This window comes from Oncorhynchus kisutch, linkage group LG1 (assembly GCF_002021735.2).
Source record: "Oncorhynchus kisutch isolate 150728-3 linkage group LG1, Okis_V2, whole genome shotgun sequence".
Taxonomy (NCBI): domain Eukaryota; kingdom Metazoa; phylum Chordata; class Actinopteri; order Salmoniformes; family Salmonidae; genus Oncorhynchus; species Oncorhynchus kisutch.
In genome coordinates, this window is record NC_034174.2 from 46,869,901 (window position 1) to 46,887,937 (window position 18,037).

Here is an 18,037-nt window from a genome sequence, read left to right on the forward strand (position 1 = left end):
ATGAGGCAATGAGGTTGAAGGTAGGCCTTGAAATACATCCACAGGTACACCTCCAATTGACTCAAATTATGTCGATTAGCCTATCAGAAGCTTCTAAAGCCATTACATAATTTTCTGGAATTTTCCAAGCTGTTTAAAGGCACAGTCAACTTAGTGTATGTAAACTTTTGATCCAATTGAATTCCGATACAGTGAAATAATCTGTCTGTAAACAATGGTTGGAAACCAATATGCGGCGTGGTAAGTGTCCATGGTTCTTTTAATAAGAAATACTCAACATGAACACAACTGAATACAAAAACAATAAACGTGGAACGAACGAAACCCAAAACGGTACTGTGTGGTGAAAAACACAGACACGGAAACAAACACCCACAAACAAACAGTGAAACCCAGGCTACTTAAGTATGATTCTCAATCAGAGACAACTAATGACACCTGCCTCTGATTGAGAACCATACTAGGCCGAAACATAGAAATCCCAAAATCATAGAAAAACAAACTGACTGCCCACCCCAACTCCCGCCCTGACCATACTAAATAATGACAAAACAAAGGAAATAAAGGTCAGAACGTGACACACCCAGGCTAAACAGACTATTACATAATGTGTAAATAAAAAAATAAACTGAGACAAACTGTTATTTGAAAAGATTTAATAATAAACATTGCTGTGTGCAACTTGCCTTCAACACTATCATGCAGTCAATTTTTAAAAAAAATAAGGAAAAGGAATGAAAGTGGTGTTAAACAAAAATGTATGTGTGCATACATGTATACAAAACAAAACATTATGAACACCTGCTCTTTCCATGACCTTTTGAATTCAGGTGAAAGCTGTGATCCCTTATTGATGTCACTTGTTAAATCCACTTAAAGCATTGTAGATGAAGGGGAGAAGATTTTTAAGCCTTGAGACATCGATTGGGAAAGACAAAGTATTTACGTGCCTTTGAGCAGGGTATGGTAGTAGGTGCCAGACGCACCTGTTTGTGTCAAGAACTGCAACGCTGCTGCGTTTTTCATGCTCAACAGTTTCACATGTGTATCAAGAATGGTCCACCACACAAAAGACAGCCATCCAACTTGACACAACTGTGGAAAGCCTTGGAGTCATCATCCCTGTGGAACGCTTTCAACACCTTGTAGAGTCCATGCCCCTAATGCTAGTTAGTAACTAACTTCAAACTGGGGGGAGGGTGTTCTTAATGATTTGTACAGCCAATGTATGTATGTACACCTTGTACATTAAGTTTTCAACTTGCCTAGCAACACCATCATGCACTCAACTTCAAAAGAAAAATCACAGAAATCTCAAAGATGCAAAAAACGTAAAACTATTTATTTTTTAAATGTAAAAATACGTTTTTGTGTGTGTGTGTGTGTGTTTAGGTATGCACAGGGATTTAGCACACTGTCAACGAAAAGTCTTCATTTCTCTGGTCCACCCTCCTGCTTCTCTTTGGAACAGCTGAAAAGACAGATGTACGGTGTACATTTTAGTGTCATTCACATACACCTTTGGCTTAAACAACATGTACACAAATCACATTGATTTACTATTTTACTTAGTCTTGCTATAGCCCAAATCATCATACATTACAATCTATACATTACTATTTCCTATTGGCTTATAGGAAGTTATTGACAGGTAAACTGACCGTTTGGGCATTGATGGGAGATGACATAGTGTATAAGTACTCCACAAGTAGCCAGTAGGACCAACACAGTGAGGATGTGACGCCACAGGAAATCAAGTGGCTCTGATGGAGAGAGAGGAGAGGGATATCTTTATGATATATGTACTGTAGAATGCAGTAAAATGCTACTTCACTGATTTAGGGATATACACTCAGTATACAAAACATTAGGAACAGTTTAATTAAATATTGAGTTGCACCTCCCCCATCAGAACAGTCCCAATTTGTCGAGGCATAGACTCTAAAAGGTGTCGAAAGTGTTCCACAGGGATGCTGGACCATGTTGACTCCAATTTCCACAGTTGTGTCAAGTCAACCAAGGGCTAGATCTGTTCTTAGTTCTGCATTTTTTGAATGGGGTATGCATATTTAAGTTGGTGAGGAAAGTACTTTTAAGAGCTACCAGGCATCCTCTTCTGATGGGATGAGGTCAATATCCTTCCAGGATACCCAGGCCAGGTTGATTGGAAAGGTCTGGTTGCTGAAGTGTTTTAGGGAGCGTTTGACAGTGATGAGGGGTGGTCGTTTGACAGCGGACCCATTACGGACCCAGGCAATGAAGCAGTGATCGTTGAGTTCCTGGTTGAAGACAGCAGAGGTGTATTTAGAAGGCAAGTTGGTCAGGATGATATCTAAGCGGGTGCCCATGGTTACGGATTTAGGGTTGTACCTGGTAGGTTCCTTGACAAATTGTGTGAGATGAAGGGCATCTAGCTTAGATTGTAGGACGGCTGGAGTGTTAAGCATATCCCAGTTTAGATCACCTAACTGTACGAACTCTGAAGATAGATCAATTCACATATGGTGTCCATGGCACAGCTGGGGGCTGAGGGGGGACTATAACAAGCGGCAACAGTGAAATCCTTGTTTCTGGAAAGGTGGATTTTTAGAAGTAGAAGCTCAAAATGTTTGGGCACAGACCTGGATTGTATGACCGAACTCTGCAGGCTGTCTCTGCAGTATGTTGCAACTCCGCCCCCTTTGGCAGTTCTATCTTGTCTGAAAATGTTGAAGTTGGGGATGGTAATTTCAGGATATTTGGTGGCCTTCCTAAGCCAGGATTCAGACACAGCTAGGATATCAGGGTTGGAGGAGTGTTGTGAAGCAGTGAATAAAACAAACTGACAGAGGAGGCTTCTGATGTTAACATGCATATAACCAAGGCTTTTACTCTTATAGAAGTCAACAAATGAGAGCGCCTGGGGAATAGGAGTGGTGCTGGGGGCTGCAGGGCCTGGGTTAACCTCTACATCACCAGAGGAACAGAGGAGTTGGATAAGGGTATGGCTAAAGGCTATAAGAACTGGTTGTCTAGTGCATTCGGGAACAGAGAGAAAAAGGAGCAGATTTCTGCATATTGGACAGGTCTGGGGGCTCTTCAACCAAAATAGAAATAGATAAGGAATATTGACATTAGGGAGAGATGTGTAGCCGAGTGATCATAGGGACCAATGAGTAGCAATAGGTGAGTCAGGGAGCCGATTCAGTAGTCGCTACTACACTAGTCGAGCTGGAGACACGGCGATTCAGACGGCTAGCGGGCCGGGGATAGCAGATGGGCCGTCGGAGTCATCGCAACGGAAGGGCCTGTTGAAACCACCTCGGACGATTACGTCGGCAGACCAGTCGTGATGGATCGGAGGGCTCTGTGTCAGCAGTAAAGGGTCTAGGTCATTTGGTAAAAGAGCTTTTGTAGCCCAATAATTAGCTAGTGGACCTCTTCAGCTAGCCGGGAGATGGGCCTAGCTCGAGGCTAGCTCAAGGCTAACTGGTGCTTGCTACGGGACAGAGACGTTAGCCAGGGGTAGCCACTCAGATTGCAGCTAGCTAGGTTCAGAGGACAGAGACTCCTTTTTGCATCACTCTATTTGAATATAATGTATACTGTATGTCACAAGTGACACTGACTCTTACTCACCGAGAGCCTGCCATTCTCTTTATATTACGTATCAGCATGTCTTATTTGATATCATGCCTATTTATGAGTGCCATTTAATCATGTGTGCTGTTTGATTACAATGATTGCCTTTCACTTAATTCCTTACATTCTCACTTGTGAAATTAAATTGCATCGTATGGACTATTTTGCATGCTTGTATGGGGTGTTGTGATTACACCTATTTGCATGGACTAAAGTGACATTGAGACAGCTGTTACCAATTCTCTAACATCTCCTCCCTCCCCAAACAGATTTCTAACATGACCCAGAACTAGACTTATAAGGAAGTGGACCAGGGACCTCTTGACCGACTCGCTGCTCCTCTGTGCTGGTCCCCTGCTGTGGGAAAGACACAAATCGCAACGCACTCTACAGCACTACTAAAGGAAAGTGCTTGTTTCGAACGTTTGAGTGTGACCCCAATTGTTGGCCAGTACATGCTCCAATTGTATGTTTTGTGTCCCCACGACTACAGACACGGGGGACACGACCGACGAATCTGAGAGGCTACACCCAACTCTTCCACGCAGCCAGGCCGGTGAGGAGCGAGGGACAGAAGGCGTCCTGCCATTGACCACCGAACCAGCCATCGGCTAGCAATCCCTGCTCGAGAGGAAGATCTGAACCCTGTTCGGTTTAGAGCCGAATGAACAAACCCTGCTCGGAAAGACCCAAATGAATATTGGCCACAGATCGGAAATCAACCGCTGTGTTAGTTTGGCTTGTTGCTTCTAGTTAGCCTATAGCCCTAAATCCCAGCCAATTTATAAATTTCTAATAGGTATATTACTGTATTACTGTGTAAAGCTGAGTTACTAAAGAACCTTTGATTGTGCTTTGGCCTGTCTCTGTGGTTGTTTGCCGTGGGATCTGAGAACTCTACTTTTGACACATACATTTCAAATATTATATGGATTTACTGTCTTCACAATAGCTATTTTGAAATGACATTGGATGAGATTGTTATTTAAACAGAATAATTCAAGACAATCTGAATAATAGTTTCTTACCAAGAATAGTAACAGAGACAGAACCACTGTGCATCGATGGAAAGTGAGTTTCTACTGTGTAAAAACATCTCAGTTTGATCTCAGCAGATGAACTTTGACCTGCCCATGAGAGCAGCTCAGTCCCCGTTAGTGAACTCGTACAGGGTGAGGGTTTAGGATCTCTCCCCTCTGTGTAGAAGTAACACTGAGACACAGAGACAGATGGAGGAGTCTGACAGCTCAGCTGAACTGAGTCTCTCTCTCTGATGACTGTAGACTTGACTGTTAGCCTGGGAGGAGGTGGGTCTGTGAGATCAGGAGAATAGTGTCTCTTTGAAAGTTACAATTAAAAAACATTACAGGTAATCCATACATACTAACAGTATGGAAAATACATAAATCAAATGTTCAACTATGTCAGCATTTATGTTTGTACAAAGTCATTATGTGCAATGAAGACATTTAGGAAATAAGACAGAATATCTCATTTTCAGAACGAGCATAATTAATACAGTATAACAGTGAAGTGTATAATTGTATAAACTACCTACTTACCCTGAACAGTGACTGAGACAGGGTTACTAAAAGGAGATGTGGGAGACTTCCATACAGCATAGTAACACGTCACTTTGACCACATCTGGAAACGTTTGATCTGCCCTCTTGAGCAGCTCTGTTCCTGTGAGTGTCTGAGTACAGGATGAGTTGGGAGGATTCTCTCCCCCCTCTATGTAGAAGTAACAGTGAGTCACAGGGAGAGATGGAGGAGTCTCACAACTCAGCAGAACTGATTCTGTTTCTCTGATGACTGTAGAACTCACTGTCAGCTGGGGAATGTCTGTGAGAATAGGGGAATTTAGCATTTAGCATTTTGTGGTTTTGAGAAATTTACTGACAGACTAATCCCTCCTTGTTATTTCAGACTTAAGGATCTTGAGTCAATTACTTTATGCAGCGACAGTATGGGAAATTAAGGATATATAATATATTGCCTGATTGCTTCATGTAACAGTTTATGACAACACACAGTATGATAACATATCCCAAGAGGAATATGGTAATGATGGCACAACAGTACATTGTTTACAACCATTCAAATAGGCTTCTTACCCCGAATTGTGACTGTTGAAGGCTCACTGTATATGGATCTAAACTGTGAACCTGTAGCACTGTACTGACATTGCATTTTGACCTCAGCTGGTGATCTCTGACCTGTCCACCACACCAGTAGTGTTCCTGTGAGTGTCTGTTGACAGGATGATGAAAGGGTGAATTCCACTTGCCCATCCATTTTGAAGTAACACTCAGAGACAGATGGAGGAGTCTGACAGTTCAGCTGAACTGAGTCTCTCTCTTTGATGACTGCAGGAATCACTGTTAGACTGGGCTGAGGAAGATCTGTGAGATAAGAGAGATGATGGAGTGTCTTTTTAAATTGAGTTGTAAATTCATTTTCAATGTTTAATGACTCATACAGATAATGTACAACTTAATATTATATGAGTTTGAAAGGGAAAAACAATTAAGATGCTGTTGTCTATTTAAGCAATAAACAATGAGAACCCATGCCAGGAACAGCCCTTAGGAGAGAGTTATCAGACAATAATCCTCGGCTTCGATGGGCATTTTGCTTTTGTAAAACTGTTGCCAACATTTAAACAAAAGATTAAGGACCTGTCTTTCATTCAAGACATATTATTGTTCTAAGTAAATGTGTTTTATTTTCATCCTTTCACCAGGACATATGCTCATTTTGGAACATTGCTAAATGGGCACAGCCAAACAACAGAAGTGATGGATTTCTTTCTGACCAGAACTGTCCCAGAGCTTGGGGAGGTGTGTCTGCGCTAATGCTGCAGCGGCAGGTGCACAAGACAAAACTTTACCAGCATCACACATATCGGTGAATCACTGTGACATATGAAATACAAGTGATAGTGTAATCAATCTGTAATAACTACGTAAAGAAGTAACAAACTTAATTTATTATGTGATGTACAGTCATATCTAGGTCCTGATTGGTCAACAAGCTTCTTTGATGCATCAAACAGTGTTATTTCACGTGTATCTTTATTGAAATGCAAAGACCAAAATGACGTTCCATACTTTCCAGTGAACGACACACTGATGTCACGTACAGATGCGTGTGACTCTTGGCTGCAGTAAGAAAGCCACGCCATCTGCGCCCGTTCAACATAGCCTAGATTTACGTTTTTATTTATTTATTTATTACTTCTAAACAAAACAACCTTTTGGGGGGCTCTCCTACGCTGACAATGATGTTTTGATTCTTGCTAGAACAGTCACTAAGATTAGATTTTGGTTGTGATCTTTGTAAAATAACTATTTTGGATGCAGCAAGTTGTTAGCTAGAATGCTAAACACTCACTGACATGGCAATAGGCTGCAGCAAAAGATAGCCAAAGAGCCATTTTACTGGTTGAAGTTAAAATTATTGTTAAGTATAATGCAGTTGATGACACTAACATTACATTAGCAGGACATTCATACGAGCCTTAAACTCCAATTTTAAGTGTGAAAGTGTGAAATGCACTCATATGCAACATGTAAATAGAGGCTTTTTTTGTTGGCATTCCGTTCTGTCACCATAGTGGATTGAGCAGTCAAATGGAATGGTGAATAGACCATTTTTTTGTGTTTGACTCCAATCCTTCCCACAGTTGTGTCAAGTTGGCAGGATGTCCTTAGGGTGGTGGACCATTCTTGATACACACAGGAAACTGTTGATCTATTGCAGTTCTGGCACCTACTACCATACCCGGTCAAAGGCACTTAAATATTGTGTCTTGCCCTTTTCCCCTCTGAATGGCACACATACACAATCCATGTCTTTAACCCGTCTTCTCCCCTTAATCTATTTACTGATTTAAGTGGCTTTAACAAGTGACATAAATAAGGGATCATATCTTTCACCTGGATTTTCCTGGTCAGTCTATGTCATGTTAATGTTTTGTATACCCAGTGTATACAGCATCTCATGGAAGGATGAAATCGTAGGGATGAATTCATCAAAAAAACGTTTTAATTAAAAATATGTCAATCATTATTTTAATATTTTGGTAACCCGTTGTTTAGTCTGGTAGCCCAAAAAGTTACATATTGCAACTTAAAATTCATAATAATGATACTGACCTTTGGCTTTGAGGTACTGGAAGGTATCTAGACATAACAAAATGGGTCATTATCATGCTCTTTTTGACATTATGAAAAATAAGAAAACATGAGATGGGAACACTTTACACAAGCTGGCGAAGCAGAACAGACTGTAATGCATTCACAGCCATGTTATCAAGCAGTGGTCATTCTTATCTGTACAACATGTTAATAAACACTAGGATGATCAATGGAATAAGACACACTTATTATAACCATAACATGTTGAAATATTAAGAGTTCCTAAAGTAAAAGACTAAAAGAGGGGAAAGAATAATGGAATATCCTGTCGCACAAACAGATGATGGAACAGAAAAATAACTCACCGAAAAGGAAGATGAGCAAAAACAGACGACCAGCCATATCAGGGATGAACAATGTCATTTTTTAGACAGCTACATACATACTGTTAGTGTGACATCACAGTAGATGGTGGCAGTGACTGGGACAAAGATGAAATGTTTCAATAGAAAAGCAGATGTGGAGCTTGTTCACAGGAAAACCACAGAAAACCACAGTCTCATATGACAACTGTGGGCTAATGTCATGTTGCAGAGGACAAGGAGGCTGAACATTCAGAATAATTTATCTGTAATTATTTTTAGGTTCTCAAACTATTAGTCTTTAACAGATTTTATTTTGTATCATAATTGCAGGCAATTAGATTTTTAAAACCAACTAACTTGTCTGTCTGAGAAAAATATTTATCTTCAAACCGCGTGCTTTGCTGGAAGTGCATAACGTGTGTAGGCATGTGTAGGCTGAGAATACAGTTGCTGTTTTTAAACTAACGTTTTTATATAGCCTAACTTTGAGATTAACCGTTTGATCATGCCACCTAAAAAAAAAGCAGCAGCCTCCGAAGATGTAACTTCACTTTCTGACGTGCCCAAAAAACATGAAAAAGTGTCAGGAAAAGCTAAATCAGGTTTGTAAAACCATTCGCGGTTTAGGCCAATTTGAGTAGCCTAATTATACGGCTATTTGGTTAGATTCCGGTTGATACATTTGCTAATTTCATTGTTAGAATCTAGCAAACCACCTGAAGAGGCACGGAGAACTCATCTTCATCCACCTACGATGGTGATGGTTAAACTCTCTGAACCACCCATACCGGATCCGGGATAATTGTCATCAGCAACGCTGAATAGCATAGCGCCACAGTCAAATAATATTACTAGAAAATATTCATATTCATGAAATCACAAGTGCAATATTGCAAAACACAGCTTAGCCTTTTGTTAATCCGCCTGTCGTCTCAGATTTTGAAATTATGCTTTACAGCGAAAGCAATACAAGCGTTTGTGTAAGTTTATCGATCGCTCGACAAAACAATAAGTACACTTAGCATCAGGTAACTTGGTCACGAAAATCAGAAAAGCAATCAAATTAATTGTTTACCTTTGATGATCTTCGGGTGTTTTCACTCAAGAGACTCCCAGTTAGACAACAAATGTTCCTTTTATTCCACGGAGATATTTTCTATATCCAAATACCTCCGTTAGTTTGGTGCGTTATGCCCAGGAATCCACCGGAAAGTCAGGACAACGCAGACAAAAATTCCATGTCAGACGTTTTTTTATAATCAATCCTCAGGGTGTTTTTCAAATATCTATTCGATAATATATCAACCGGGACAGTTGGCTTTTCACTAGGACCGGGAGTAACAATGGCCGCCTTTCTCTTTTGCGCACAATTCACTCTGAGAGCCGCCACCTATCCACTTACGCAATGTGGTCGTTCAGGCTCATTCTTCAAAATAAAAGCCTGAAACTATGTCTGAAGACTGTTGACACCTTTAGGAAGCGATAGGAAAAGGAATATGGTTGATATCCCTTTAAATGGAGCAATGGGAGGCTATGGAACATGGAGTTTTCAAAATAGAAGCCACTTCCTGGTTAGATTTTTCTCAGGGTTTCGCCTGAAATGTCAGTTCTGTTATACTCACAGACAATATTTTGATAGTTTTGGAAACTTTAGAGTGTTTTCTATCCTAATCTGTCAATTCTATGCATATTCTAGCATCTGGTCCTGAGAATTAGGCCGTTTACTTTTGGAAAAATAACATTCCCAACATAAAATAGGGCCCCCTAGCTTCAAGAGGTTTTAACCTCTCTGGTACATGTGGGATGCTAGCGTCCCACCTCGACAACAGCCAGTGGAAATTGCAGGGTGCAAAATTCAAAACAACAGAAATCCAAGAATTAAAATTCCTCAAACATATAAGTATTGTACACCGTTTTAAAAATAAACTTTGTGTAAATCCAACTATAGTGTCCAATTTCAAAAAGGCTTTACTGCGAAAGCACACCATGTGTTAGGTCAGCGCCTTTATGTTAGGTCAGCGCCTAGTCACAGAAAACCATACAGCCATTTTCCAGCCAAGGAGAGGGCTCACACAAGTCAGAAACAGCGATTAAATTAATCACTAACCTTTGATGATCTTCATCAGATGGCACTCCCAGGACTCCATGTTAGACAATAAATGTGTGTTTTGTTCGATAAAGTTCATCTTTATGTCCAAAAATCTTATTTGAAATTGGCGCGTTGTGTTCAGAAATGCATTGTCTCAAACAAACATCTGGTGAAAGTGCAGAGAGCCACATCAAATTACAGAAATACTCATCATAAACATTGATCTAAGATACAAGTGTTTAACATACGATTAAAGATAAACTTCGCCTTAATGCAACCGCTGTGTCAGATTTCAAAAAGGCTTTGCGGCAAAAGCACACCATGCGATTATGTTAGATCAGCGTCTAGCCATTTCCAACCAAGGAGAGGTGTCACAAAAGTCAGAAATAGCATTAAAATTAATCACTTACCTTTGATGATCTTCATCTGATGGCACTCCCAGGTCTCCATGTTAGACAACAGATGTTCATTTTGATCGATAAAGTTCACCTTTATGTCCAAATTCCTCCATTTTGTTGGTACGTTTAGTTCAGAAATCCAAAGGCACAATGCGTGCTCTCAACATCAAGATGAAAAGTCAAAAAAGTATAAGAAAGGTTAGTAGAAACATGTCAAGCGATGTTTAAAATCAATCCTCAGGTTGTTTTTGTCATAAATAATCAATAATATTTCAACCGGAAAAAAGCTTTGTCAATAGAAAGGGAGAAACAAGAAAGGCACGTTCCCGATCACGCGCAGGACTCATGTCTGGAAATTTCCACTGTCCAGTCATTGAAAGTGCTGTATCTCCCTCATTTTTCAGAGTAAAAGCCTGAAACAATGCCCAAAGACTGGCCACATGTAGAGGAAGCCATAGAGATGGTGAACTGGGTCCTAAGTCTTTGTATGGTGGATAGGCTTTCAATGGAAAAACAGCCTTTCAAAATAATAGTACTTCCTGGTTGGATTTTCCTCAGGTTTTCACGTGCCATATCAGTTCTGTTATACAGACAATATTTTAACAGTTCTGGAAACTTTGGAGTGTTTTCTATCTGTAACGGTTGTCGTCGGTGGAAGGAGAGGACCAAAGCGCAGCGTGGTAAGTGTTCATCTTTTTTTAATCAAACTGAACACTTCAAAATACAAAACAACAAAGTGAAAGCCGAAACAGTTCTATCTGGTGCAGACACACAAAGACTGAAAATAACCACCCACAAAACACAATAGAACACAGGCTACCTAAATATGGTTCTCAATCAGGGATAACGATTGACAGCTGCCTCTGATTGAGAACCATATCAGGCCAAACACAGAAATAGAAAAAAATAGAAAAACTAACACAGACAACCCACCCAACTCACGCCCTGACCATACTAAAACAAAAGACAAAACAATGGAACTAAGGTCAGAATGTGACACTATCCAAATCCAAATATATGCATATCCTAGCTTCTGGGACTGAGTAGCAGGCAGTTTAATTTGGGCACGCTTTTCATCCAAAATTCTGAATGCTGCCCCCTACCCTGTGAAGTTCAAGTAAATGCCTAGTGTTTCCAGATTTCTATGAAATATGACCTATAATTGTGTTTTTTATTTATATATTACTACATTGGGCAATTAAATACAATTTCCAGTGGCACACTGACTCTGACGTTATGATGAAGCCATAGGCTACACTACTCACGGTGATGGCCAATGCGCTCCTCTTGGCAATAGCCTATCTCAAGATGAGCTACTTTGAAAAATAGTGCTGCTGGTCACATAAAATTGGGAGTTGAGAATTATATTGGTTCTAGAGACAGTCTTCTATTTTCAGCAGTAGGCATTTGCTTTCCAAACTATGTTTTTCCAGCGATTTGTATTTTTAAATTTGCAAACAGACAGCTGCAACCAACTATATACATATAATCTATGGATGGCAGTTCAGTTCAGATCAGAACTGGCAGCCATTGCTAGTGTACCCATGAGTTTCCACTCAAAATGCCAGGGTAAGAGGTTCCAAAAATCGATGTGTTATGTCTATGGCCACAACACAACAAGCTGTACATTTGGCATGCATGCTGCCCAAATTGCAGCCTTCCCGACAGTAGGCAACCAGTAACTACCAAAATCAAGGAAACAATTGAGTCAATGAGGGACAAAGTTTATGGTGTGTGTGGGGTGTGTTTTCCTGCCACTGTTTTGGACAATTTGTAGAATTTATGACAAGGTGTATTGAAGCTATTCTTGCAGCTGGTGGAGGACAAACACCCTTTATAAAACACTTTGTTGAGGTTTTCTTTATTTTGGCAGTTACCTGCATGTGCTTGTGATAACATTTAATCCAGTTATTTTTGAGAAACTATTGATCCTCTGTAGCTAAATATCTTCTCTGGTTTATTTTGAACATTGAGAACAGGTTATCTTGGTTGGTTATAGAATAAGTCATTTGTTTTTTTGCCTCTTGGGCCCAGCCCCTGACTCACATAATTGACCAGTCACATTTAGTTATTATGCAGTTTTTATTTTTCAGTTACCCGATCAAGGCAGGGCCCCCCATTTACCCATACAGGGCCCCCCATTTACCCATATCTCTCCTCCCCCCATCTGATGATTTTCAGAGTGTGGCCAAAGGCCACTGAGAACACTGATCCCAATGTGGAGAAGGCTCCAAAGGCTGCCAAGGTTGGAGCCAAGAAGACTAAGGACAAGGAAGCCAGTAAACTGAATCCACTGAATTGATTGTGCTAATCACTCCTAGGATTTAGACATCACCCTGTAATCTGCCCAATTGTATGGGATCATTGTTATTGAGCTACACCCATTGCAATGGAGGACATTTAACATTTCTCATTTAATGACTTGTATGGGTATCTCTCTTCTCCTCATGATGTCCATGACTGCATGCATACACACACATCACTAACTCTTGTCTCTAGAAGCTGAGAAGAAAAAGGATACAGCCAAAAAGCAGAAGGTGAAACATATTGAGCCAAGTGTGGTTTCAGTTATGTTCTGACTATTGGCATTGTTCAAGTGCTTTTTGTGTATCAGGCCTTTTTTTATATATATATATACACACACACTGTTCTCATGGGTACTGTTCCCCATTTGGGCTTTATCATGGTAAAATTGAATCTCTAATTTCAAATGGGTGATTGTATTGTAAATCTGTATTGTAAATCTTTCAGGATGCAAAACTCAGGAAGGCCGCAAAAGCATCTGCTTCCAAGGTGGCCCCTGCTAAGAAGCCCAAGTCGAAGAGGACAAAGGGGCAGAGAGGACAGCTGAGGATCAACCCAAAGCACAGAAGACAACCAAGGGTGAAGGGGCAGCCAAGAAGGGTGCAAAGGCCAAAGCTTTCCAGAAGCCTGCAGAGGGTGATGAAGGGGACACTGCTGCTCCTGAAGTTAAAACCACAGGGAAATGAGGCAAGAGGGCAGCAGCAGAGTGACTGCACTCCTTTTATCGACTGTATGTTTTTAAATAAAGAATTTATTTTGTACTTCTTGTTTGTGGCATTTAAGTGTAGGCCTAGCTGCAGTAAAATGTCATCTCCACTTTTTCAGTAGAGAAGTGTTGATGGTAGCTAAGGGTTTGTAAAGATGTTTAATGATTCACTGATGCAAGATATATATATATATATATAAAGCTGTTAAGTTCTTGTTTCTTGCACCTGCTTAATCAGTACCCTCTTCTGACAGATTAATTGTATCACTAGTACAGTGACATCCCGGTTCTGATTCAGATTCCAAGAACACAGGATGAGATGTTACTATCCTTTGTGCAAGCACTTCCAAGAGTTAATGAACAGTGAGCGTGGTGAAATTTGGGGAGCGCATCGTCAGTAGTGTACCTTTGGTTCCTAGGGTGTTTCGGCCTTTCGCACTATACACCCTCCCCAAAGGCGGCCAGCGACAGGTTGATCAATCCTACGCTTGCGTCCCATTCCCAATTAGTCATAGGAGTTGCCTTGTTGTTGATAGCCAACATCCCATGGGACTATGCATGGTAAGGGCGTCCTCCTCCCTGAGTCAAGCATTGTTGACTGCATACCTCCTGGCCCTCTCACTTCGGGGCCCAGCTGGGGTATTTCCTCTTCATCCAGAGCCACTGACTGCTGCCTTCTGCCGCCTCCGATACAGCTTTGATTGCCGAACGCTGGCCCTGGCCCTTAATTCCCAGGTCTCTAAGCAGTCTGGTTGAAGATGTTGCCACAAAACCTCTGCAGCCCACCTCCACTGGTCGGACTTCTGTGTTCCAGCCATGATGCCGTGCTTCGGCAGAAGGCAGCATAGCGCAGATGTTTTCGCTCTAAGAGCGGCCAATGTCAGCTAGCATTTTCCAGTCGCGGGCCAAGCGCAGATGGTCTCGCTCTAATGGTGTAGAGCCGCTCTTCGGTGGTTTAGCCCCTTCGCGGACAAAGTTTGTCCGTAAGGAGTGTGATGCTGCTGTGGTTGGTAGGGAGTTGGTGGCAGCTCGCTTGTCCTCAAGGGCGGACGCAAGGTTTTTAAGGACTTGGTTGTGATGCCTTGGGCGAGGCTTGTTTTACACCCTGTGAGAATGTGCCTGAGGTTGGCTGGCATGGAACAGAGGGCACAGTCCGGATCTTCACCATACCATTGGTGAAGATTAACTGGTGTTGGAAGGACGTCATATGTTGCTCTGATGGAAAAGTATTGATGGCTAAGGTGTTTTCTATACAGTCTGGACTTTGTTGTTCGTCCATCATAGGTTGACGACCATGGCACGATTCATTGGGATAATCTGGTACAGTGAGTGTGCAGATGGTTGATGGTTCAGTCTGACCCTGGAACACACTGGACATGATATCTTGGTACCAGTCTCCTGAGGGACGACCCTGATACCGGTTCTTTCGCTGTTCTCTCCACCATGGCATTTTTGATGATGCTGGTTTGTGGTGACAGTCTTTCTGTACAGTTAGAACTAACCATCTCAAAACAAACATTTCCCATAACTATGAAGCTATGGGAAAGCTATGGGAAACTTTTCTGTTGTGGGTCAGTGCCCACAATGGTGCAATGCAACATGGTGTACCACTTCCGTTTGTCCACAAGGGGGTGCAATAACTAATTGGGTCTTCAGTTTGATATTCAAAAGTACCCAAACCAGAGCATTGCTGTCCTCTGGTGCTCCTGGTTATTTTTTCCCTGGAAGTTTAACCACCCTTAAGGAGAAAAATAAATAATTAATGCTGTTGACCTCAAGGCCTGGATTTGAAAAAGGATGCACGGGAAGAAGTGAAGCAAGGTTTTACTCTGCCCAGAATCTGTCCACGACATGAGCAATTCGTATAGAGTTCAATGAGGTGTATTTTGTCAACAAATATTTGCCAATTTGCTACGTGGGGGTTATTTGATCGAATCCAAGTTTTGTAATTGTTAGGTTGTGGACGCATGTGGCATTTCTGCAACCTAAAAAACTACTTGATATTGGAGTTGTGGCTGTTGTGATACTTATGGATAACCCATTCTAGCCTAGACATTGCAATGGAGGGCTTTCACTATTTTAACATAGTCAACTGGGTGGGAATTCCTACGAGTCAGGAGAAATCTGCCATTGAAGGAAATGGAATACTTCAAAATGGAGAGCACAGACAACGCCATTGAGGCTGTCACAGATGCTATACGACACAGATGAGGCCTATCAATGACCCAGTCACAGTTATCTGCCCTCATTGGCTAGAAAGGTCTCGCCTGCCTTCCATCTTTGAGGACATTGAGGAAATTGTTAGGCAATATTGGCAACATTTGCTACACCTCAAATACATGAGGTTGAAATAGGGTGTGTTGACTCAATCCTTCATTTTTAAAAACAGCATGTTTATTTGTTTAAAAAAATTATATTTCATTGTCACTAATAGAAACAGTACGGAAGCACTGAAAGACTGAGCAGCTTCACAGCTCTTCAAGTATGTTCACTCAGTTTATAGATTAGTTTATAGTCTCAGCAGGGGCAGATCCAACAGGCCAGGCCAAGAGTGCTGGGCTTAAGCTGAGCATATTCCGACTCAGTCCTGATCCAATCAGGCCCAACGTCGCGTTTAGCTCGTCCAATAGAAACAAGTCAAGAACCCATCACTTGCTTGATCCAGTGATTAATTCAATTTTGTCCACAGCAGTGCACTGTAGCTAGTCACATCAATCCTCCCAGAAAGAAGAGCTATTTGGTGAAATGGGCAAAGACTGGGGTGATTGAGAAGAGGGGCAGAGGAAGACAAACACGGAAGAGAACATATTGGGAGTAAGAAAAGGGAGAAAGGAGAGATTTTAGGGTTAAAGAGAGAAAAGGAAGAGAGATTTTGGATGTAGAGAAAAGGAGAACGGAAAAAGGGTAAAGTCACTAGCCATGTGGATCATCAACATGCCAGCTGTTTACCTTCCCAATCCTGCCACAAGAGAAAGCCCTCAAGTATCTGCATTAATGACTTCAATAACAAGAAAAAAACTATTCAATACCACAAATTCCACAAATTCAATACCACAATACCAGAAAAAGTCTTCCACGTGTAAACAATTTCACAGCTTGGGGAGAACGAGAGAAGTAAGCGTGCAGATCTCCTGGCTCCTCATCCTCCTCCTCCTTTCTGCTAAACCTGCCCTTTGTGCTGGCCTGGTTCCACCACATGCATCAGAGGCGGAGTACGGGTTTGTTAGTTAGTCAGTCACCCCCACCCCCACACCAGGCCCCTCTGTCCCTCATTGTTCAGGGAGCCCCACCCCAACATCTCCTCCCTTCGTCACTCATTAAGAGAGCCCCACCCCTGTAGGTCAACTTGGGGACATCAGGAAGCGATCCAGGAACTGTGAGATGACCTCCCAGTTCCTCCACAGGAAGGCGAGGAGGACGACGAAGAGGAGCGTGGAGAAGGTGCGGCTGCGCGTCATTAAACTCTGTAACTGTTTTAAAGTCACCATTGGCCTCATGGTGAAATCTCTGAGTGGGTTTCTTCCTCTCTGGCAACTAAGTTAGGAATGATGCCAGTATCTTTTTTGTGACTGGGTATATTGATACACCATCCAAAGTGTAATTAATAACTTCACCTTGCTCATAGGGATATTCAATGTCTGCTTTTTTACCATTAAGTGTCCTTCTCTGTGAGGCACTAGACAACCTCCCTGTTTTTTTTGGTTGAATCTGTGTTTGAAAATCACTACGTGACTGACTGACTTTACAGATAATTGTATGTGTGGGGTACAGAGATCAGGTAGTCATGACAAAATCATGTTAAACACTATTATTGCACACAGAGTGAGTCAATGCAACTGATTATGTGACTTGTTAAGCATATTTTTACTCCTGAACTTACTTAGGCTTTTTATAACAAAGGGGTTGAATACTTATTGACTCTTTTTTTTACCTGTGGGATGCATTTGCGGTTTGTTTTGGTTGTGTTTTGGATTATGTTTTGCTCAATAGGAAATGAATTGTATCCAACCATTATGGAAGGAGGTATCACAGAGGTGAAATAATAGACATAAATACAGTAGATTTGGCATTTACACAGAGTGAGTCCATGCAACGTATTATGCGACTTGTTAAGCAAAATGTTACTTCTAAACTTGTTTTGGATTTCCATAACAAAGGTGTTGAATACTCATTGACACTTTTTCTTTTTACATAATTCCACTTTGACATTATTTTTTATTTTATTTAATTTTACCTTCACTTAACTAGGCAAGTCAGTTAAGAACAAATTATTATTTTCAATGATGGCTGTCGTGGAAATTTCCTCTATTTACCAAATCATGGGAGCAAACCACACACACAAGTCAGAGTTAGTTATCAAATCAAAATCAAATCAAATCAAATTTATTTATATAGCCCTTCGTACATCAGCTG

The 18,037-nt window shown here is 41.3% G+C and overlaps 1 protein-coding gene across 1 annotated transcript; it reads right to left on the minus strand.

Moving 5' to 3' along the window:
- Positions 1-1,080: 1,080 nt before the first annotated feature.
- On the minus strand, positions 1,081-8,240 carry LOC109899232 (uncharacterized). Its single transcript, XM_020494320.2, has 7 exons — positions 8,128-8,240; positions 7,781-7,807; positions 5,738-6,025; positions 5,184-5,465; positions 4,650-4,934; positions 1,662-1,763; positions 1,081-1,471 (listed from the first exon to the last, which is right to left on the minus strand). The coding sequence occupies exons 1-7, from the start codon at positions 8,183-8,185 to the stop codon at positions 1,407-1,409; spliced, it is 1,107 nt and encodes a 368-aa protein (XP_020349909.1). The 5' UTR covers positions 8,186-8,240; the 3' UTR covers positions 1,081-1,406.
- Positions 8,241-18,037: the final 9,797 nt, after the last annotated feature.